This window comes from Melospiza melodia, chromosome Z (assembly GCF_035770615.1).
Source record: "Melospiza melodia melodia isolate bMelMel2 chromosome Z, bMelMel2.pri, whole genome shotgun sequence".
In the NCBI taxonomy this organism is placed as follows: Eukaryota; Metazoa; Chordata; class Aves; order Passeriformes; family Passerellidae; genus Melospiza; species Melospiza melodia.
The window spans coordinates 41,454,705-41,478,139 of record NC_086226.1 but is presented as its reverse complement, the minus strand read 5'-3'; the positions used below and the strand labels follow the sequence as shown (position 1 = coordinate 41,478,139).

At 38.6% G+C, this 23,435-nt stretch overlaps 1 protein-coding gene, 1 long non-coding RNA gene and 1 other non-coding gene across 4 annotated transcripts in view; 1 reads left to right on the top strand and 2 right to left on the bottom strand.

The window, feature by feature from the left end:
- The window catches only part of AGGF1 (angiogenic factor with G-patch and FHA domains 1), a 24,618-nt gene extending 10,305 nt beyond the window's left edge, over positions 1-14,313 (top strand). Inside the window, exons 6-14 of the mRNA XM_063179867.1 lie at positions 4,382-4,733; positions 6,213-6,324; positions 7,543-7,594; positions 9,382-9,483; positions 9,835-10,000; positions 10,244-10,326; positions 11,315-11,442; positions 12,300-12,399; positions 13,217-14,313. Of these exons, the coding sequence (XP_063035937.1) occupies positions 4,382-4,733; positions 6,213-6,324; positions 7,543-7,594; positions 9,382-9,483; positions 9,835-10,000; positions 10,244-10,326; positions 11,315-11,442; positions 12,300-12,399; positions 13,217-13,417 (1,296 nt within the window). The 3' untranslated portion in view covers positions 13,418-14,313. The remainder of the gene's footprint in view (positions 1-4,381; positions 4,734-6,212; positions 6,325-7,542; positions 7,595-9,381; positions 9,484-9,834; positions 10,001-10,243; positions 10,327-11,314; positions 11,443-12,299; positions 12,400-13,216) is intronic.
- LOC134431730 (uncharacterized) lies at positions 13,460-23,435 on the bottom strand. 2 transcript variants are annotated; one of them, XR_010031077.1, is made up of 5 exons: positions 22,653-23,435; positions 22,503-22,558; positions 18,732-18,888; positions 15,590-15,761; positions 13,460-14,478 (listed from the first exon to the last, which is right to left on the bottom strand). It is a non-coding gene; the product is annotated as an uncharacterized LOC134431730 (long non-coding RNA). The 2 variants fall into 2 exon arrangements; XR_010031076.1 differs by lacking the exons at positions 22,503-22,558; positions 22,653-23,435 and having other exon boundaries at positions 18,732-18,957.
- LOC134432639 (small nucleolar RNA SNORA47) lies at positions 17,951-18,079 on the bottom strand. The gene has a single exon (XR_010031380.1). It is a non-coding gene; the product is annotated as a small nucleolar RNA SNORA47 (small nucleolar RNA).

The window sequence follows — 23,435 nt, the reverse complement described above, 5'->3', positions numbered from 1 at the left end:
TAGAGGAGTCCTTCTTGCACCATAGGAAACACGTAGAAACCTCGTGTGCTTCCATGTCACTCAGCACCGCCCAGAAAGTCCTTTTGCCATTTTGTGACATCTTCCTTCCATGCCCAGTGCTCTCACCACTGTGCATGGACCAGAGCTGCTTTTAGGGTTGTCTTTTAAGGATGCCTTGTCTCACTCCAAAAAAGGCACAGTCTCTGCTTCGGGACATCTGTCCCCCCCATTTTTTCCCACCCCCTAGAGCTGAGGGGTACCCACAATGAACCCTCCTGGTTCTGAAGCACTGCCTCCCCCTAAATGCAGTCTCTGTGTCACAGGAATAAAACTGGTTCAGTCTATAGCTAACAAGAAAAATCTGGCTAAAAGGCCACTCCACTCATCTCTCTCCCCACTCAGCCAGTCTTCTCCACTTCTCTCGAACCAAGTCTTTGTTATCTCATCTCTTATCTCTCTTCTTATTCAGCTCTGAAGAAGATCAGCATTTTTGCGAGGTCTCAATCATGAAAGAAAAGGGTTAAAAATTTCAGTCTCTGCCTATCCCAGAGCTCCAACACTCCCACACTCGCTCCAGCCAAGCACCTTCTCGCTGCACTTCCCCCCCTTCTCTTCCTTAGCTAGCTGCTATCACACTCCGTCCTCGCCGGCTCTCCCTCTCTCTCTCTCCTGAGAGAGCTTGGTGGGAGGGGAATAGCTGCTCGATGCTTCTTGAGGCTCCTCCACTCTTCTATCTTCAAGAGCCTCCTCACCCCCATCTCTGTCCAGCCCCAGGCCTACCACAGGGCTGCCCCTCCCCTGCCCAGCAGCAGTGGCTGGACGAGGGAGGGAGATCCAACCTCTTTCCCTCGAAGTCCCAAGAGAGCCTCCCAGGCCTGAAGCTCTGCTTTTAACCCCTGTGTGTTCTCAGAGGTGTGTCCAAAAACCCACTGGCCACACCAAGTGCCAATATCAAAATCCAAGCACCCATTGGTTTGACCACAACATCCCAGAATTCCCACTTCTTCCTGGTCAAACCACCACACAGTCACAGAAGCATGATTTGTTATCCTTATAAGATCAGTCCTCATGGGATACATAATATCCTGATTTCAAAGTACTTTTGGCTGACTTTGTCAGGGATGCAGAAATATGAACCAATTCAGCTCTGTAGTTAAAAAATAGTTCATTATCTGTCAGATTGATCACACCTCTCAGCTTCAGTTTAGTAAGAAAAATCCCAGAGATCATGTGATAATACCCCGAAGATATAAAGTTTTTCAAGCCTGGATCACATTGAGTCTATCCATGTCTAGCTCATGGCTGTTCTTGTCAGTCTAGATGTATTGGGCAAGGTGACAATGAGAAAATGTATGTGTATGAGAAAATATCATGGTGTAAAAAATGCTTATAATCACCATCTGCTTGCATACTTTGTGTCTTGTGGCATGAGTTTGGGATGAAGAGTTAGGTAGTCATTGAGAAATTAAGTACATTGCTAGAATTTACTGCATTTTTCAGGGTACACTAGTACCCTGAAATACTACACTAGTATTTACCAAATTTTGTGCTTACTGCCAGTTCCTGGTTTTTAAGTGATGACTCTAAAGAGGCAAGGTGCTGTTTGCCTAGTTAGACTTTATTACATGCTACACATGTTCTGTGTTAGTACGGGTAGTCAGCCATGGTTACTCCAGTCAGCAGCTGAGCCCCAGACAGCTGCCCACTCACTCCACCAGCAGCAGGATTGGGAAGAGCATCGGAAGGACAGGAGTAAGAAAACGTGTGGATTGAGATATAGCCACATGTGCAAACAAAAACAAAGCAAGAAATTAATTCACTGCCTGGGCAGGTATCCCCAGGAATGCAGGGCTCCAGGACAGGTAATAGTGACAAGGGCCAAAGTCTCAACATCCTTCCTGCTTCCTTGTCCCTCCCCCAGCATTTATTGGTAAGCATGATGCCATGTGGTATGGGATACCCTGTGGACAGCTGCGATCAGCTATATAGCTTGTGTCTTGCTTCCATCTCCTTGTGCACTCCCAGCCTCCTTGCTGGTGGAGTGGTGCAAGAAGAGGCCTTGGTTTGTATAAGCATTGCTTAGCAATAAGCTAGAAACAAATCTCTGCATTATCAGCCACATTTTCAACACAAATCCAAAGCACAGCCCTGCATGAGGCATGGTGAATAAAATTAGCTTTACCCCAGCCAAAACCAGTACATAGTCACACAAAATGGAAAAGGATTTCTGCAACACAAGATTGTGTCAAATGCTATAAGGTTCATTCAGTATCTTAATGTTCATTCAGTATGCTTAATGTTTATACACTTTGTCCAGATGTGCATTTTAACACAGATCCATGAAATGATGAAGTGCTCAAAATCCATATTCAATTTTAAAATTCTTTATTTCATACAAGGTTTTCAAATGTAAAGACTGCATTTTTATCAGTACTTAACTATTTAGTTTATTTGCTTTCTTAACAGTTGAATGCAGCAATTATGAAAAAATAGAGAAGCTGCTGAGAAGAGGCTTGAAGGTTATATTGGCAAAATCATAGAATGAATGTATGTGTGGAATCCTTGGTCTGTTTATAAGACTGTTTTTAAAAATTCCTGTTTTGAGCACAGAACCAAGACTCTTCTCTTTAGTAGCCAGGCTTTAAAACAGCACCTTTTTACTTTCTAGTTTAAAATATCTGAAATTATGCCAAAAATCACAGAATGTCACAGGGTTCACTGTGGAGTTGAGTGGTTAGAGCCTTGTACTTGGGCATCAGTGCATCACAGTCATGTCTTGTTTCACCTTGCTTGTGATTTGAGCAGATGGTGTAGCTTCTTTGTTTTCAGATTAGGTTCGTACCCTGAGCTACTTTGTTAGATTACTCTGTAATAGAAGTAATATGTTTTAGGGTGCAGAACACCTTGTTATGTTTGGTATCAATATAAGACCCGTACCAAACGTAAATATAGACAAACACACTGAAAAATATAACTCAAAATGAAAAATCAGATTTTCCAAAAATATTTCTAATGGAATTAATGTGTTTGACATGTCTAAACTGTCTTAAGGCTTATTTATGGCAAGACTACTACTTTTTTGTTTAAAATAAACAACATTACACAGTGACCTTCCTATCTTGTTACTTTCTATTCAAGAACTTAGGGAGTTTAGGGAGGAGGGCTAGTGCATTATAGAGAAATGAGAAACCCTGAACAAACCAATAGTCTTTCAGTTAAAGCATAAAAGCATTGGTTTTACCTAAGAACCTTCTGTCTTACTGAAGGTGTTTCAAATGTACACTTTCCTAACCAACAGCTGAGAGGAATTCTTGTGTTTGTAATAGTCTGTAGCACTGATGCATTTTAACAATTCTGAAAGTGCTTTAATTTCCATTATATTAATATTCACATTATTTCACTTATCTTGAGATGGAAACACATGGAAGGTGGTCAAGGATGTATTTTTTTACCTGTTGTATTGCAATATTTGATACAATTCAAGGCAATTGAATGCATTTACTCTGAACTCAAAGTGGCACATAATTTAATCTAAGGTTTTATTTGTCTTTTAAAGATACTTCTGTTCTTCTTTCTCTATTGTTTATTTTTTTCCCTTTTATTTTTTTTAACATAGTTGTCAAGCTACTAGATTGAGAATTACGTTTTTAAGGTGCTCTGGCAAAATTAATATGAAACTTGAGGTTTCTCCGTTAAAAAATGTTGTTGGGATTTCTTTTTCCTGATGATGAAATAAGTGGAAGTGGAAGAACCTATAATGATCCAATCTGTCTGATATTCAGTAGAGAAATTGAGAAACTTTTGGCAGTAGAAAAAGGATTTTTAGTATAACTATTTTGCATAGCGTAAGTTAAGCTTGTACTGGTCTATAGTTAAAGCATGAGTGAGCATTCCAGATATTCTGGACTCTGGTAATAAAAAAGAAGACAAAAACAGCAGGAGGATATAATGAAGATCAGTTAAAGACCTTCTAAGCAAGTTGCAAGAATTGAATAAGAGAGGGACAGAAGTGAGTGTCATAAAAGCAAAATAGGAAAATATTCAGAGTGATGTTGCACAAGTTTGAAAATGAGAACAAGATTCTGAAGTTTCTAAACACTTCTGAAGTGTGAGAAAAGAGTAACGTTTAGAAGAGGAGTAAGTGAAGTTTAGAAGAGGAGGGCAGTCACACTTTCCCAAATAGAAGATGGTCTCAGTCACATCTAACAGGATGTGAAAATATTTCACTGAAATGTAAAAGTTCTCCTGACTGCATGTGTGAAATAAACTATTTCTTAATAGTTCTAAAAATAATTCTTCCTAAGTGAAGAATTTACTTCCAGGCTATTCTGTAGAAAAATGCAATCTGTAAAGACTGTAACATTGTATAACTCCCCTCCAGGATTTGGACACAGAAGAGCAGAAATCATCTAACAGTCTGAATTGCTTTTCCACCGCCGAGCAAGTAAGTTCTACGGAAGAAGATGAGTCTCCAAATATAAGAAAGAAGACTAAAATGGACACAAAACCACTAAACAGTCTAACAGCCAAAGAATCCATTTCTACAGATGGTATAAATTCACATTTGCACAAAAGTACGCCAGACGCTGCAGCGTGTACAGATGACAGTAGAACAGTAGACACAGAGAGTGAACCAGAAGAAGGTGAAATTACAGATTCTGACTGTGAAACCTACAGTGAGGAGGAATTAACAAGTGAAGAAACTGGTGATTCAGAATACTCAGAAAATGAAGGTGAATTATTGTGGATTATATATGGTATTACTGTATTTTTCCAGAAGCCTGTTAAAAAAAAACAGTTTGTATAATTTAAAAAAATATCTAAAAGCATGTGACTTGAGGTGCTTTGAAAATGTGCTATATGTTACCAGCATTTCTTTCCCTCTCTTCACTTGTACAAAAAAAAGTAGTAGTTTCTATAAAAGCTGTTACTGATGTAACATCTGTGCTTCTGTAGAAACCTCAGGGATCCCAAAAATTTTGTTTGATTGGGAAAGTGAAAGGAGAAAATAAACTCTAAACCATGCTAAAATAGGGGTTCTAGACCAGTAATTCACAGTAATTCTATGTATTGACTCTCTTAAATTAATATACAGTATTTTTTATACTGTTTGTAAACCATCATATGCAACTGAATGCAAGATCAGTCTACTGTGGTGAAAAGCTGTGGAGTAGTCAGTACTAGTTGAAATCCTATTTTGTATATATTCCAGTGGCAAATTGTGAGAAATGGATATAGACAGGAAAACTGTATACTGTTTTATACCAAAGTGTTCTACTGGGTCCTTAAAATACCAAAATAACAATGAAGGTGACCTGTGAAAGGCTTGATGCAGCCAGCCAGAACTATGTATGTGCAAAGGATATTCCAAATTAAAGAATTAAATACAAGCCATAGAAAACTCTATTGTAGCCTGTGCCCTGCTCGTAGTTTATTGTCAGTTTCTTATGTTTTCATTACTTTACTTAACTACTCAGATTGTGGGTGATCAATGCTAGCCAAAATGTGCTTGCTACCATCAGGCTTTCAGATGAAATTGTTTTTTCTTAATATCCAATTTGGCAGTAATGCTGAAGTAATAAAAACTGGGGACAGAATCTCTTCCCCTAGTACCTTTTAAGGTAGTTTCTTCTCATCTATGTCTGCTCCTAGCTGAGATCATTGGAGATTGTTTTATAAATGTACATCCAAGTACATGCAGCTGTCAGAATATAATATCTTAATATAATCTTCAGGCAAAAAAGCATATGCATCTGTAGGTTCTAGCTATTATTTTTTCTTATCCATGTTGATGAATAGCACTCCTAAGAGAAAACAAAACAGTAAAAATGTATTTGACATAGAAATTGTCAGATGCAAAGTTTGATATGCAGTAGGTCTGTGATGTGGTGAACAAAAAGGTGCTGCCTTATACTAATACTAGTAAATTTTGTAAATGTATATATATTTTACTGCTGTAACTAAAGAGTTGTCCACCGGAATTAAGAAAATATTTGTAATACTTTGGTGTGCACTCAGCCTTTGAAACTACAATCTCATCAAAGTTTTCTCTCAGATGTTGTTACATATTTCTTTTAATGAAAGTTGTATATTATTCAGCCAGCTAAAGGCTGAATGGTTTTCAGTTTTTTGAAAACTTGACTTTAAAGTTAAAACTGAAATGTGTTGGTAGTAATGGTGGTGGTGATTTTTTTTTTCCTATATAATTATAGATGAAGAAAAGATCTGGCCTCCTTGTATCAGAGTAATTGTAATAAGATCACCAGTTCTACAGACTGGATCACTTTATATTATCACTGCTGTGAAACCTGCTACAATTGGAAGGTAAGACTGAATGAAATTTTTTACATGTATATCTCAAACGACCTCTCTTTAAAAGCTGTGAAAAGCACTTAGGATTGCTTGTCTCTACTCCTCATGCTTGTCTCTCTAGCCTGCAGCAGCTGTGAGGAACTCTGAGTTTGGTTAGTCCACAGTAGGAAATAGAAATCAGGTCACATAACATGTCATCATGATAATGTAACAGCATACACACTTGCAGCTCAGCGCACCTGAATAGTTAGTGATAACTTGATGTTGTGACTGAGTTCTAGTGGCAGTACAGCTGCGAGCCCTTCTTTGAAAACTTGTTTCCTTGAAAGTAAGCAAAAGTTGTCCCAGGCTACTGAAGCACTTTTTTTCAGAAATGGAACAGTGCCCTTCAGAAATCCAGATCACTAGACTTCTTACACCTTCAAATTTCAGTAGGGTTTGTTCATTGGCTTTAGATGATAAGCTGGTTTGTGCTACACTGTATGCATTCTTATAGTTCTAAACCTGGTTTGCTCATTGTGGATGATGAATTTAATGATGATGTAAAGCTTTCTTCCATGCTTACTTGAAAACCTTCCCCTGGAAAAGCTGTTTCTGTCTAATGCTGATAGACATGTTTTGATTTGCTCTTCAAAGGTTGAGTCATGTATGTGAAGATCAACAGACAACTCTATTTTTAATTTGCATAGAGGTCTTTTACTAGCTGCATTACTTCTTAATCCCTTAGTATAAGAATGTAATACACAAATCCTTCTTCCTACTACTGCACTGTTTTGATAACAAAAAATGCAAACAAACCAAAACTCACACTGTTGTAGAGATTACTCTTTGTTTACATGTATTACCTGCCTAATGCGACCAAAAGTTCAGCTTCACGATGGAACACGGACACCAAGATGCACTAAAGAGCCTAAAGGATACAGAGTTCAGACTGTTAAAGGCATTGCATGACAGTTCAGATAGAAATATCAGGTTTATAAATAAGAATTTATTGGTACTCTTTGATCTTTTATAATCATCTGCTTTGTATCATTTATACAAATGGCAGAAGGGACCTGAAGCAAGTCTTTACATTGTGCATACAGCAACACGTTTTCTATCTGTAAAAAATTCCTAATAGCTTTAAAGAGAAATATGATACTACAGTTCAACTGAAATATACCTTTCATGAGCCACTTAAAAGATTTACTTATACTTTGTTGTGATTTGTATATCAACTTGCCTTTCCAGAGAAAAAGATGTTGGACACACACTTCAGATTCCTGAAGTTGGAGTCAGTAAGGTAACTCTTGTTCATGTCTGCTGAAAGGTAGATCAGAAGACATAAATGTATGAATGAACATTTAGATTTTATGGCTTTAAATTTGGAACATCGTGTTTTGAAAGAACTTTCAGAATGAGATATGGGTTTAGCCAGACTTGAATTTGGAAAAAATGAAAACATATAGTATTTTACTGAATGGGAACTTAACACAAACAACAGTGTGTTTTCAAAAGCTTTGAGTCTTTATTTTGTAGTTATTGAACTTGATAACAAACCCTGTTAAGTACTAATGATATATAAAGTTTTGATGCCAGATAGTAAGAATTTCTTTACCAAGTAATGCAGTCCTTGCAGTTACACTCAGAGCAAAGGGGTTTCTTTTATTTTCTTTCAAGCAACTGTGGAAATTATGTAGAGGGAGTTTGAAAAATTAACAGAATTCCTTTCAATGGTAGATTGAATGGAAATTTCTGTTATAAATTCTGTGCTCTGTTTTGCTAAATACTTCAACACAGACCTTAAATACAGCATTCCTAATAAAATAAAACTGTAGATTGACAAAGTTGTGTCATCCAAGCAAAAAGTTTGTTAAAAAAAATCTATAAATGCAAGTATCTCATGAAACACACTTTACTGTGTCTATTTTAAATTATAGTTCTCATTAATCACCTGCTATATTTCATACAGAAAAATTTACGGAGTAAATATTTCCCTGCTATTAATAACTTTTTCAGGCTTGTGTTTGAAACTGGGCAAATAAAGAAGTCAAAAGACTTTTATTTTTCTGTAATGTTACCATTTTAGTACTTTACAGGTACTAGCAGTTTATATAAGAAGTTACTTCACTTTTTAGATAAGGAGTCAAAGGTGAAAAGATAAATTACATATCTGCAGAAATAAAAAGTTATGTACTAGTTGTTTTCCTCACTGTTCTTACTTTTTAGCTGTGGTCAGCTTTGGTGTTTGCTTTTCTTGAGTGGAAAGGGAGATTTTAAAAAATGCTACCCCTTGCAGATTTGACCTCTTTAGAAGTTTTAGTTCTATTCAGTAAAGCAGAAGTAGAAAATGTCTGTTGAATGAGCTAGTCAGTCTGCATCATTATGGGAGTGTTCCATGTAGTAAGAAATGCTAGCCAATCTTCAATTGTTGTTTATTCTTAACTGAAAACAGCAACTACATTTGCTCTAAATTGTCAGTTTTGAAACAGTCACTTTTCAACAGCCACTTCTCTAGACTTACTGCTTTTACTGGAGGTTCTAGTAGGTTGGAGAAGTTGATACTTCAGTTTGTTCAGTGGTCTTTTTTGGAGGTAGTACATGTCTTTATGAATTTGGCTAGGAGTTGCACTTTTTCTGGTCTGTGGAAGCAATACCTAGGTATTTAGGGAGTTATTTCAGATATGAAAGACCAAGTAAATGGAAGCAGAATGAGATTTATTTTTAAATGACAGTGCCATAAAATACCTTAAGAGCAAAAAGCCTGTTATTTAGAAGAACAGTTAAGAAGGCTATATTACTGAATCTCGCAGTTCTTCAAGTAAAGCATACTTGCCACATTGGAAGAATATAGTTGTCCAGTAATGAATCAGCTTATGAACAAAGTCATTACACTAACTGTATGCATTAGTTCATACTGTTGTGGCCCATTCATTTACATTTCATAAGAATGAAATCATAAAATGTGAAAAATTATTAACCTGGAGGACTAGAGCCACTCATATATTCTGAAATCTTACTGTAAAATAACATTTAAATTGTTAAGTATTCACTTAACAAGAATGTTTAACTTAGGCTTCTATTTGTCAGTTTCATGCAGAAGTGTATTTTGACCACGATTTACAAAATTATGTTCTTGTGGATCAAGGCAGCCAGAATGGAACAGTTGTTAATGGAAATCAGATTCTCCAGGTGAGTATCTACTGTTTTAGTGCTATTTATATTGCAGAAAACTAATCTTGTGGTCATTTTAAATGTTTTATGGCAAATCACTTACAATGCCATTTGTATGTCTTCTTTCATACATTACTGTCTGTCTTGGTTCCCTTCTGATTTTAGCCACTTGGAGTACTTAATGTTTGGTTATGCTAGTAAAAATGAACTATGGTTACAGTTGCTAGAGTGAAATACCCACTATAATTAACAGTTGCCTACATTTGTGAGACCAAACTGAACTGCTGAGTTGTAAGTAGTGTGCATGAAATAGAGTTTGTGTCCTTCATGAGTTTTAAACTTGCCTGCTAAAACTTTTGTTTGCTGTAGCCTAAAACAAAGTGTGATCCCTACATCCTGGAGCATGGAGATGAGGTGAAGATTGGCGAAACTGTGCTTTCTTTTCATATTCACCCCGGCAGTGATACTTGTGATGGATGTGAACCAGGACAAGTTAGAGCACATCTTCGCCTGGACAAGAAAAAAGAGTCTTCTGGTTAGTAATATTATCACAGGATACATTTTTTATTATGGCTGTTTACTTTATAAAAATAAATTAGTTCAGTTTTCATATAGTTTTCTCGTTAGCTTGTAATAGTTGTACATAATGATGTATTTTCTTCTTGGTATATGTCTCTATGTATAATAATGTCAGAACAAAAATTCTCTCCTTTGTCTTATGATTCAAAACATTGTTACCTTAGTAATTACAAATTCAATCCTATGTTCTTCCTTTTAGTTTGTTCAGCACTTAGCAAAGAAGAGAGAGAGCTAGTTAGAAGAAAAGCATTAAAACAAATACGGGTAAAATACGGTTTACAGGTGAGTTTACAGTAGAAGTTGATTAAGTTTTTGTCATCTTGTGGTTCTTTTGAGTACTTTGTGATTCCTATTTTAAGCCATAGACTTTGTTGAATAAGGGAGGTTTTCAAATGCACTTAAACTTATCCTCATTTGTCTTTTGTACCCTGAATAAGTATTCTTTACAAACCTCTACAAAGAAAGATGATGATAAGAGGACAGGAAGTTCCATTGAAAATTGAAGATCCTTTCAAAGTGTACAAGATTCCTAATCCTTTGGAAGTTAAGATTTTGCAAGATACTTTGTTTTTATGTCTGTAGACTAAGTTTTCACTGAGTTGCAGTCCTGTCTTTCATTTGGAAAGAAAACATAATGAGCAACTGAAAAATTATGGAAAGGAATGGGAATTTTTTCAGGTTTTTAAGTCCAGAGAAGAATAGAAACATGAACATACAGACAATATAATATTATGTATTCAAATTACTTCTGTTGTAGAGATAATTTTAACATGCCGTTGCTTCCAGCATTTGTACTAAGTATTCATGTAGAAAACAAAATGCCATCATTTCTATGAAATTCTTCAGGTACCAAAATAATACTGATACAGAATCTGTAAACATACTTAATTCTGTCATTTATTCTGAAAAAAAAGTAGTTGCTGAGGAACAGGATAAATTGCTATATAAAAAGCCAGTGGTGATGTGCACATGATTTTCTGCTTAATATGGAGAGATTGACTCTTCGTACCAAGAGAAGAGTCAAAAGAATCTGTTATTTTATTTACAGCTTCTGAGAAATTACTGAATTTGGCATATTACATGATGATGGCAGTAATATGGTTTACAAGGTATGCTTGTAAGCTAAGAAAATACTAAGTGAGGACTGCAGATTTTGTTGCAAAAAAGGCTGAATCTCCCATACTTTTGGAGGGAAAAAGGAAAGTTAACAAAAATACAGAATTTAAACCCCACTGTCTTTGTCTTGATGCGATTAAATCTGCTTGGAAAGAACACAGAATATGAAGACAACAAGGCAGTGAAAAATCCAAAGTACAAAGACAGAGCGGGAAAACGTAGAGAGACCGTTGGAAGTGAAGGAACCTTCCAGAGAGATGATAGTTCAGCTTCTGTTCATATGTAAGTTGGGGTTGGGGGAAAGTATCCCCCATGTTCTTCTTTTGTGAATCTTTAAAAAAATGATAATAAGTATCAATTTGTTACTAGCATGCAGTTTGTTAAATTACAAATAACCTGTATATATTGTGTTGGGAGAGCTAGAAAATTTTAAGTTTTTCACACTTCCCATTTCACGTGCTTTTATTTATTAACTCGTCACCTTCCATATAAAAATATATGGAAGGTGAGGGCTTAAGGATGGCAGTAAGGACACTTACATCACTTCCTTACCAACTCAAAAATGTAAAGAACTACCCAGCTGCATTAGTGACATCTTCAATAGTGTCTGTTTTTCAAGTGGTTCAGTCTTTATTTTTCCTATTCAGTTCCAGTAATAGTGCATATGCAGATTTTTCACCTGCAGCTTCTCTCACTGTCAATATCCAGCCACTCACAGGACATGTATTTACATACCTCTCAAATGACACTTGATGTTCCTTCAGTTGTTACATTGCCTCTGTAAGCTGTAGTTGGGGTTTTTTTTTAAGAAGCATGAACTTGTAGGTGCGTGAGAATTAATAAAAGGATGTGTGAGATGATGAAATAGGTGCAGGAGGATGATTTGGCAGCGATACCACTTTTTCCATAATGTAATCCATACTCTCTTACCTGTGATGTATCTTTTAACTCCTAAAGCAAACAAGTAGTTCAGGAGGTTTAAGAAAGCTGATAGTGACCTGAGGCTTGTTCTTCTGTATAGCTCTTGAAGGACTGATTCCTGATTTCTGTATGTATGCACATTTCTGTTTTTCAGTATTTGAAAGCACACTCTTTTATATTAACTCTTGCTTATCAGTTATCTTAAACTTTCTTCAAAGTGAAATCAGCAACAGCAACAAAGGACATAAAATGTTGGAGAAGATGGGATGGAAGAAGGGGGAAGGTCTGGGAAAGGATGGTGGTGGCATGAAGGATCCGGTAGGTCTTCCTGGTTTTCACTCGAGACAAAAATAATAGGAATGTATTTGTAGTGAAAAGTATCTAATTGTATGCCACTATTCACTTGACATTTATAAAAAGCCTGGTTAAGAAAGAATAATCCCAGTAGGACTAAGCTCAAATTCTTTTTTCTTTGACTAATGGTATATTTTGAAATTTTTCAGTAGTGTTGTCCCTTCCTACACTGTGTTCATTAGGGAAGTAAGCAAAGGAAGACAGACAGCTTCTAACTATTGAATTAATAATCTCATATTTGTATACAAGTCTGGAGGAAAATTGGAATAATTTATGTGATGCAATTTGAAGATTGGTTTAGGGTGGAATTCTTTCTCAGAGGCTGCCATAGCACAAAAATCAAGCTAGATGATGGGCATTGAGAGAGGAAAAGCTGGCAGAAGTCACTGTAGCCAGCAAGTTGTGGGCCTCTGTGGCAACCGTGTTAGCCCCATTTTTGTCACCAGAGATGTGTTGTCTTTTGGCAGTAGTGCTGCTCAGAGCCACAGCATACCCTGTGTTGTCAAACTAGCCAGCACAGGGATCATATGCTGCTCACTCAGTGAGATGTATAATAGTTATTTGGCATTTTGGGACATTATTCAGGACTCTAAATCATAGTTCCAGAAGTGGTGATGTGACACATCATTTTCATGGTACTGTTCATGTATGATCTAGGTGTTTTAGAACATAAAAGAGAAGTGCTTGGGGAGAGGGGGTGGCATGTGTATTACAAAACCAGAATTTGTAGTATTTAGAATACCTAACTTGCAATTACAACAATATTTCACGTATTTGACAGATCCAACTGGAGTTACATCAGAAGCATGCAGGTTTAGGTACGAGGAGACCAGCCTCAATTGAAGATGTTCAGCTTGTTCAGAGCAAGAATAAAAAGAACTGGGATAAAGCAAGAGAGAGGTTTGCTGAAAACTTCCAAGATGCTAAATCACAAAGGGATACAGCTAAGAGTACACTTTGGGTTAGAGGGACTGTAGACTGAACTATCTAGTCCCAGAGCAAGGTAATGCCTGAGTATAAATAGTTGGGAGAGAATTTATTTTTATTCTTTTTGCTTTTGCTAAAGCAGGAGTTTGGTTATATGTAAAATACAGTTGTGGAAAATCTTATTCAAGATTAACTCTGTTATGTTAATTGGTTTTCTGTAGTCTTCATGCTTTTATACACATTTTTAATACGATATGAATGGAGTTTAGAGGGATATTCAAATTTAAGTACTTGAAAATTATTTTCCTCAGAAACAGGAATCTTCCATTGTTTTTACACTTCACAGAAAGTTACGCAAAACATCTGTTACACTTAAATGTGATACCTTTAACACTTGAACAGTGGTTTAAAATCAAGATGAAAAAATAAATTCCTCAGATCCCTTGTAAAAAAAGTACCATATTGCTGTTTCTTCATGTTTGCCATGACACGCTCAACAAGAGGCACACCACTCTTAAATTCACACAGTTCAGTATTAGCTACGTATCTCAGCATACATCTGGCAAAGGAAAAGGGGGAAAAGGCTTGTTTTTAAATGATTCATCATTACTGTTCAAAAATACCATAATCCATGAAATAAACTACCAGCATTAGTGAAGAAAACAATGTTTAGAGACAGCTTGCAACAAAATTTTCTTCTGTGAAGAACTTGTTTGATATTTGTTTAGTAAATCTGTATCATGCCTTTAAAATAGGAGGTATGTTTAGAAAACTGCTGTCTGTTTGTATTTATTAACTTCTTTTCTGATACATCCATTGCTGGCAATGGGGTTTATGCCAGAAAAAACAACACAAATAACTGATTTTTGATGGGGAAGGATTTCCAAACTGAAGCTAAAAGATTGGTGTTTATTGAATGTTCCTAAACACAATAAATCATTGTCAATTTAAGCAGTGTGCTTCTTCAAACTGTCTTGTCCATATGTTGGATGGGAATGCTCTTCTAAAATGAGTAAAACTTAATCCCAGCTTGTTCAAGTTGAAGTTCTGATACTTGTCCAAGGAAAACGTGGTAGTCTCACCATCCTACCAGATCATGCACACAACTGTGAAGCACTGTGGAGTAAAAGCAGAACAAGTTACCAGCCATTTGTCTTAATCTAGACACATACAGTATAAAGCAAAAGGTCCAATCTATTATTTAAATCGTGAAACTTGCCCAAGTTTACAACATGAAGCACACCTTACTTCTGCAGGCAGGCGTGAAGATAAAATTATCCGTATTCAGTGCCTGAAGCAGCATAACCAAAATGAGTTTGCTGTTTGCTTTGTAAGCAGTTAGTTTTCTACTGATTTAGTGACAGACATGTATTACTGCTTTTGCAATAATACACAAGTATTGCTGTATTATGTACTTTACTGCTGCATTCCTTTTTCTTTATTATGCATTCCTTTTTATTAAATATTCCTTTTTATTTTATTTATTCCTTTTTACTTCATATTTTCAGAGGCTTTTTCTAGCTGTGAAAAAGAATGTTCTGTAAGTTCTGGTCTGTAGTTTTTAAGTTTTAGATCACCATTTATCTGAAAGCCTCTTCCTGCTAGCAAAGGAAAAAGCTCCTGTATGCTAAAAGAATGTTTTTGCCTTTTTTTCTTTTTAGTTCTGTAGTCTTCAAAGTAAATCAAACTATAAACCTTAATGTGGTGTGAGTAGGAACCATAACTTTCCCTCTCCCCAGTTATTCAAGTGTAACAGCTCTAAGAACAGTAAATCAACAAGTTTGCATTTCATGAAGCTTTTGAAGTAAGACATCATTTGCCTTCTGTGAGAGGCATGGTCTCACGCAGTCAAGACTGACTGCTTTCAGTAGGAGACAGAGTAAAGATCCATTCTGAATTAGGTGAAGTGTCTAAAAGAGGTGAAAAGTCTGTGAGGCCAAAGCTGAAAAAAAACTCGGCATGCCGAGACAGCAAAGAGACAGAGAAAGAAAAACAGAAAAGACCACGAAGTCAATTTGCCCCCGACCCAAGAATTCCTTTGATAAAGAAGAACTGGCGATAAATGTCACACAGAATGAATATGTATGAACCTATTGTGAAACTGTATGCATATGCATTTAGAAGGGAGATAAAAGGAGACCTGAAGTCTTAAGGGGCATGCATGCCTTTTGAAGAGAATTTTCTCTGCATGCTGCATGCGTCCATCTGGCGCCGTAAATAAACATACCGAGCTTTACAACTTTTATAAAGTTGTGAAGTTTCTTCTTTTCTCCGCAAAACATTTTGGCGAGCCAGCCAGGAGTTCTCTGTCCCAGCAGGGGCAGGGGGGATAGACGGACCTCCAAGGCGCGCCCAAAGATTTTTTTCCTGGTGGGGCTCCGCTCCTCTCAACTTGCCACCTGCGAGGACAGACAACGACCTGCTAGCTGCAGAAGAAGATACAGTATGTACTGAAAAGCCCCCAAGAGAGAGAAAAGAGAGCTAGAGAGTAAACCACCCAGAGATGTCTAAGTATAGCTGACAGAACAGCTGTATTAGAGACAGAGTTCATCGTTCTGATAGAGCAGACCGCTAGTGACCCTAAGAGTAAGTCAAGTGAACCCATATATGTGTGTATTGAGAGTTCATTGTTCTGATAGAGCAGAACTGCTGAGCCTGCGTGTGTTTTGTTTGTTTGTTTGTGTGTGTGTGTGATGTCCAGACACTGTGTTGCTGTATAATTAATGCAGTGCAGAGAAGTGAGTACTACCCGTGTTTGAAGCAACCGAGTGAGACCTGAAGCACCGGCTGCAGCAAGCTGCAGGAGCAGAGAGAGAAGTGCCCTGCAGAGAAGCGAGTAGAAGAATGTCAGTGATAGTATTTATTGTGTTTAAATGTAGAGATTTGTGTAGATTTAGTACATTTTAATCGTGAGTATGAGCTCCGAAAGTTCCTTTGCCTTAGATGTTTAGACTTGATCTCTAAACTGTGTGCTGTTATTTTGATTGTGTCCAAGAAAAATTGATGTAAATGCTGAATTATAGTATGCTGTGTTGTGTTGAGAAAAGTGAGCACTTTGAGAGATATGCCCTTTCCCAGTGATTTTGTGTAGTGATTTTCTTCCACTGCATTGTAGTAATTTGATTCTCAGATTGTATAGTAGTGTTTGTAGAAATTTTAAGATTTTGTTGCAACAAGAGTAGCATTTTACACAAGAGAACTATAGTACAGTGATTTATGCTTAACTACAATAAAGCGAGTTAAAAGAATTCCAAAAATTCTCCTCCTCACAGCAATTCAAGCCTTAGCTCTAGTGAATTTGAGATAAAAGGTAGAGAGAGTGCGTGTGTCTGTGTCTGTAAGCATATCAGAGTTTCAGCTGTGACTAGCACAGCCTTTTTGCAAAGCAGTAAAACAAGTGTAAGTAGACACTGTGCTTAATTAGATTGTGCAAGAAAAGAACTAAAAAAGACTGATATTTTGTAAAACAGAGTTTATAAAGAAGAGATGAATGAGATGAATTAGTTAATGAAACTTATGAGATTTATGAGACTTCAGCTAGTACTACAGTAAGTCTAGACTAGAAACAATCTGCTGTAGAGATTTAAAGTTCTCTGTAACAAACAGAATAGCCTGCCTTTGTGAACAATTTCAGAGAGCCTTTAGTGCATCAAGAAGCTAGCATGCTGTGTGAAGTGACAGTGGCTGTCCCCTGGGCACAGGGACAGCTCTGGCTGCCCTGTCTCCCCAGGGAACACGAGAATAGCCTGTAAGCAAAAGCTAGATGTGCAAGTATTATTGCAGTGCAGTGTTTATGAGAAACACTAGTATTGCTGTTTTGCTGTTCTAATAAGTGTCAGAGCACATGCCCTGAGTGTAAATTACAGGTTTCTAGTCAAGCAAATTCAGAACCTAAAGTCTTAGAACTTGTGTGTAAGAATCACATCTGATACCTGCCACCTAGAGCTGTGTGTATAAGAAGAAAACTCAGAAACTACTGTAGAAGTCTGTAAAAAAGTTTGAGTAGAAGCGAGATAGAGCAAAGAGAAATAAATAATGAGAACTGACCAGAGCAAACAAGTTCCTAAATTAGCCCCTTTTAAGAGGGGCTCACTGAGAAGAAGTTGCCAGTAAGAGCAGCTCAGAAAATAAAAAGATTTATAATACTTCATTGCTGTTAGTACTGTTTTATAATAAGAAGATAAATGGAGTTTTTTGTATGCCGAAATGTCTTTTTGTTTTAAGAAATCACCCAGAATAGCAAAGAGACTGTGAGATCAGACCGCCCTCTAATCTTAGCCCTTAAAAAAGAAAACAGCTTTCTCTTTCAGCAGTTCCATATAAAGGGCTGAAGCTTAGTCTTGGTTCAGTGTTGGTGGGACAAATCCTATTCTCTCTTGATGCTGCCTCGGGAAGTGGAAAAAGCAGTACCATTAATACACAGATTGTTAAAAAAAACAACTGGAGGTAAGTTTCAGTAATTGTCATCAAGCAGTTGTGTGCCTTTATTGAGTAGAAAGACTTGTATTGTGCTAAATAGGAGTTTTCATCCTTTAGTGACCTCTTACAAATGAGGTGAAAACCACCAGCTGTGTGCAAGCCTTATGTGCAAATGCAGTACTGCTTTCCCTCATGTCAGAAGGGGAACATGAGTTGCTATTGCACTATTATAATTTTGGAGGCTATAACCAGTAAGATACAGCATAAAGGTTAACTGTCTTACCTTCTCAGTCCTCCAACCATCCTGTTGCCTTTCCCAGCTTATGACACTTCAAGCTGCTTTTTTATACAGCTAAAGTCAAGTTTTAGCAGTTTGCTTTATATATAAATACTGTTAGTGAATACCTATAATCTTAAGGATAAAATTAATCAGTTTATATAAACAGTTTTTGTAGTCCTCACAGTGAATTTTGTCAACTTAGCAAACATATTTCGGAAATATAAAGAGAAGTAGGTACATTATTATCTTAAGAGTGGAACCATTCATCTGGCACAGAAAAACATGGAGTGTGATCAGTGTTGTGTGCAAGGCCCTGAACTATTTGCACATGAACTGCTTTTACAAAACATAATGTAGGATGAAACCGGAGTGTTTGTTCCAGCAAAGCTGCTGCAGCTGGTTATGTGAAGGTTGTGTTTAGTGAAAGACTGGGTCTTTCTGCCAGCAGATGAATCCACGGCAGCAGAAAGAGAGGTCAAAACCAGCATCTTAGTTACCAAGAAGATGTACTGAAAAGTGTATTCCAGTGGATTTTTCTCTGTGTGATCTTTTTCCATGTGCTCTGATCTCTAAATGTGGGAATTTTTTTCTCAGCGAGTTTCTGATTTCTAAACGGGTTTCATCTGCACCTTATTTTAATCCAGCACTGCCTCTCTGCTGATGAACATACCTGCATAAGGCTTTACAGTAGCAGTGATCCTAGTTCAGCCCTTCAGCGCACCGGGGCACTATCCGCTCTCCTCCGTCTGTGCCCAAGCATCCTGGTGTCATTTCAGCGCTGCAAACAGGACACATGCTGCCTCTTCTGCCGTTTCTGCAGCTCCTCGCTAATAGGGCAGGGGAAGAAATGGGGCCGACGGCCTGGTTGCCTGCGCTGCGCCCGGGAAGCCGCCCAGCAGCCGCGCCCAGCAGCGCCTCCCGCCGCAGGGGCCGCCCCGCGCCGCCCGCCCGCCTCCGCGCCGCCGCCATCTTGTGTGCCCTCAGGGCGCGGGGCCGGTGCGGAGCGGGGCCTGACACGGCCTCGGCCCGCACCGAGCCGCCCGCGGCTTCCTCCGCCGGGCAGGGCACAGGCACGACGCCGGCATGGGCCCGAGCTGCCCGCTGGTGTGCTGCTCTGCAGCTCAGGAGCAGCGAAGGGAGTAGGGAATGCATCACATTACTAGAGGAGAGGTAGACAAACGAAAACGGTAGCTGTAGATAGTAGTTTAAAAGTACACTTACATTACTTTTTTAACATTTCGACTTTAAAATGATCCTAAGAATGAATGAGTGCCGTCTAAGGAGTGATCTTGAGAAAGATGACAGGAAGAGCTAGCGTGGCCCACCAAGGGAGTCAGCAGAGCACCTCATTCACACAGAGCTGACTCTTAAATTGAATCTGCCATGCCCTGCCTGTGTGTTGTAAAAAGCCTTACAGCCCCTGCTACCCAGCCCCTCCGTTCATCTTCCTTCCCTTTTCTGTCCGAGGACAATGGTGTTGCCTTGATAGTCTTCAGACAAGCCTGGTTCCTGCTGCAGGTGGTGTGCTTTGGCCAAACCTCAACTGCTGGACTTCGTGGGACTGGAAAATTCACAGGTTGTCGAGCTAGAATGTGTAGCAATCTGAGTCCTGCACAATAACCTGTTCACCTCCAGCATTTTTCTCCTTCAGTCCTTTATTTCTTCCTTTGTTGCTTCCTCTGGCTTATTTTTTTCTTTAGATCATCAGATTTCTTGATTTAGCTGCTTTCTATGCATAAAAAACAATATGCTGAGTAAGTAAAACTGTGATATTTGAGTTACCACCATCAGATTGCTCACTGGGCTTGTTTTTTCAGCATCTTATCCTCTTTACTCAGCCTGTACCACCACCAGGCAGGAATAGTCTAAAGTGCCCAGTGATGTTGAGTAAGGCTTATTGTGAATCAAAATTATAGTTTCTTTCCGTAAGTTCCTTGGCAAATCTCCAATCATTCAGTTTGATTCTTCAACTGTGTACTAGAAATAAGACTATTTTTTCCCTTTTTAGAGGTATTCAAAAAGCTCTATGTGGCCCTGCTTGAGCAGGGAGCTGGAAAAGAAAACCACTGGATGTTCTTTCCATCAGCTACTTTGCAACTCTGTGATGACCACAGAAGGTACAGTCAAGAACTGATTGGCATTTGGATATAGCTGGGGTAGAGGCTGTAGGCATATTAGGCAAGCAGAAGGAAGTATTGAACTCACATTAGTAAGAAAACCAGCAAAGAACCTAAGGAGAATGGGCAGTTGAAGTCCTTCCAGCAAGGAAAAATCTGCTCATCACTCTGCCTTTCACCAGCTGTCTTTGAAGCTGGGATTCATGATTCTACAGAGGTTAAGTTGCAAGAACAATAAACATGTGATGAGTGTGAATGGTAAAGATTAAACCAGAGTTTTGAAGATGTCTTGGCAGGCTGGCAAGTCCAGCATTCTTCTACTGAGTGTAGCAAAAAAGCATAGGTTAAAAGAAGAGAAGGTGATACAGTCAGTAAGTGGCACAGTAGTTGACCATTTCATTTTTTTTAATGCTGTCACAAAGTTTTTAAAGAGGCATTCTCTTTATTTGTTTCTCAAATTTGTTGTGCAAATTTATGGTGATCCCAAAGATTTGCTTAGATGCAGGTCTGCATACAATGTGTTAATGGATGGTTGCACAGTGTAATGCAGGAGCGCTCATCCTCCATGAAGACAGTGGCAGGAAAAACCTCACTGAGGCATATCTGAGGTGTGTTTTCTGTTTGGAAGTCTTTCTGAGAGACTTTCTGACCTTTGTTGACCAAGAGGTTTGGGGTTTTTTGATTGTGATTGACACAAGAGAGCAGAGCTTCTGTCTGGATGTGTTACTTGACCATGAGCAGTTGTTATCTACTACAGAGTCAATGTGATGTGAACATGGTTACCAGGGGCCACTAGAAGTGGGCTTCTTTGTTCAGGTTGGGCACAACATAACTGGATGGACAAGTCCCCTATCCAACAGTTCAGAGCTTTTTAAAGCACTTGATGAGAAGGAGGGTATAGCTGGGTTGTTCTTGGAAAGAATACCTTTTTAATGCAGTTGTTCCATTTTTAATTTTATCATATAAATGCTTCATTTGAGACTTCTACCTTTATATAATAAAGACTTGACTTGGAAATTGCTCACAGTACAAAAGTTCCCTAAAATAGCTTTATCCACTGTTTGTCTTTAGTGTGTTTAAAGAAGGATATATCTTCTGATGAATTTGCAATATGTGGGGCTTCATTACAAACTGAGATAGTTTTTGTCTGCTTTGACTGATTGGGAAATATGAAAGATGGCTGTGCCTTTCAGCTTTACCCGTTTTCCCTCATGTCTGTACGAGTGGCACCCTGCCGACATCCTGCCATTAGGGTGATGATTGAAGTCTGCACCTTGCTTGCTCATATGGCCATTTACATTGAATTTTGCCAGAGCCAGACTTGAGTGAAAACTGAATGTGGTTTTAATGCATGTAACCTTTCACACTTTGGAATTGTGAACAAGCTGCTACATTCCTTCTTCCTCAGGTCTTCTGCAAAATCCATGTCTGTTTATTTGGCGTTATTTGAGCGATGGTGAAGCATTACAAAAATGTTTAAAGAACTCTCTACAATATTGACATGATGCTCACTTCTTTCCTCACTGTCCTGTGACTTGCATTAAGTATTTTCTTTCCCCTAGACATTGCTGATACCTGGCTACAGTAATATGCCAATTCCCAGTATCCACCATTAAAACTAACGAACTGTTGAAGCTTAGATAAATCACTTCAGTCATTACAAATAAAGATTAAAAAGGCTTAACTGAGTGTAAGGCTCATGTTTAAAATGCTGCAGTAGATGTGTTATCAGGAGACCTTTAAGTGGGGATCTCAGTACACTTCAAAGGCTTCCTGTAACAGCTGGCAGGATTATTAATAGCTGCCACTGCTGATTTACATAAAGAGTATGTTTTCTTGGAGGATTTTAACTAATGGGTCATGTCATTTTGTTCGCCATAGTTTTTATTTGTTTTGCTTTGAAAGAAACAAGTTTCTATTCACTAGACAGTGTGCCTGGGTTTGACAGCTCAAAAGAGAAACCAGATTCTGGAATGTAAAGATAGGAGCCTCAACTGGGATTTCACCCTGACTTCAGTGAGTGCACACTGGCTGCCATCACCTAATGATCTGACTGCTGAAGCTCATAGGCCAGGGTTACTAAATAGATAAGGGCTTGGATGCTGGTACAGAACTCTACACACACGTACACCTGCCCCAGCTCTTCAAGCTGCAGGAGAAATCAAAATGGTTGTGTCAGATTTTGCAGGAACAAGGTAGTGGTTGGGTGCTGGCTTGATGCCAAGCAATCACGAAAGCCACACTCTCACTCCTTTCTGCCAGTGTGCAGGAGAGAGAAAATGCAACAAAGCGTTCATGGATTGAGATAAGGAGAAGTCACTCACCAAATACCATTGCCAGCAGAACGGACTGAACTTCAGGATCTTACTTGAATTGATTACTAAAAAAATCAGAACAGGATAATGAGGAGTAAGATAAAATCTTAAAAACTCCTTCCTCACATCCCTTCCTCTTTTCCAAGCTCTACTTCCTACCTGTGCAGGGAGACAGGAAATTAGGGTTACAGCCAGTTCATCACAAGTTGTTCCTGCGCAAGGAGAGGGGTCCTTCCTCTGCTCCAGTGTGGGGTCCCTCCCACAGGAGACAGTCCTCCACAAACTTCTCCAATGTGCATCCAGACTACAGGCAGTGGTTCTCCATTAACTGCTCCAACACGGGTCCCTTTTCACAGGGTGCAGTCTTTCAGCCACAGTCTGCTCCAGTGTGGGTCCTCCACAGGGACACAAGTCCTACCAGGAAACCTGCTTCAGCTTGACCATCCCTCTCTGAGTTCACGGGTCCCTGCCAGGACTGTGCTCCAAAAAGTTTTCACAGGTTCCTTTCAGGTGTTCACCTGCTCTGATGACGGACTCCTCCTGGGGCCGCAGTGGAAGCTTCTGGCAGTTTCTTACAGCAGCCGCCTCTGTTAGCTCCCCTGCTACCAAAATCTGTCCATGCAAACTGAACTTAGTGTTGGTATAGAAGTCTTCACACATATACATATAGGCCCTGCTCTTCAAGCTGGAGGAGAAATTTCACAGAATCACAGAATATTCTGAGTTGGAAGGGACCCAAGGATTATCAAGTCCAGCTCTTAAGTGAATGGTCTGTATGGGGATCAAACTCACAACTTGGGCATTATTAGCATCATGCTCTAATGAACTGAGCTAATCTCATTTTGTGATTTAAAATGGTTATGTCAGACTTTGCAGGAACATGATCCCAAACTGAGAAAATGTGTTCTCGTTTTGCAGCACCATCCTCCTGCCAACCTATGT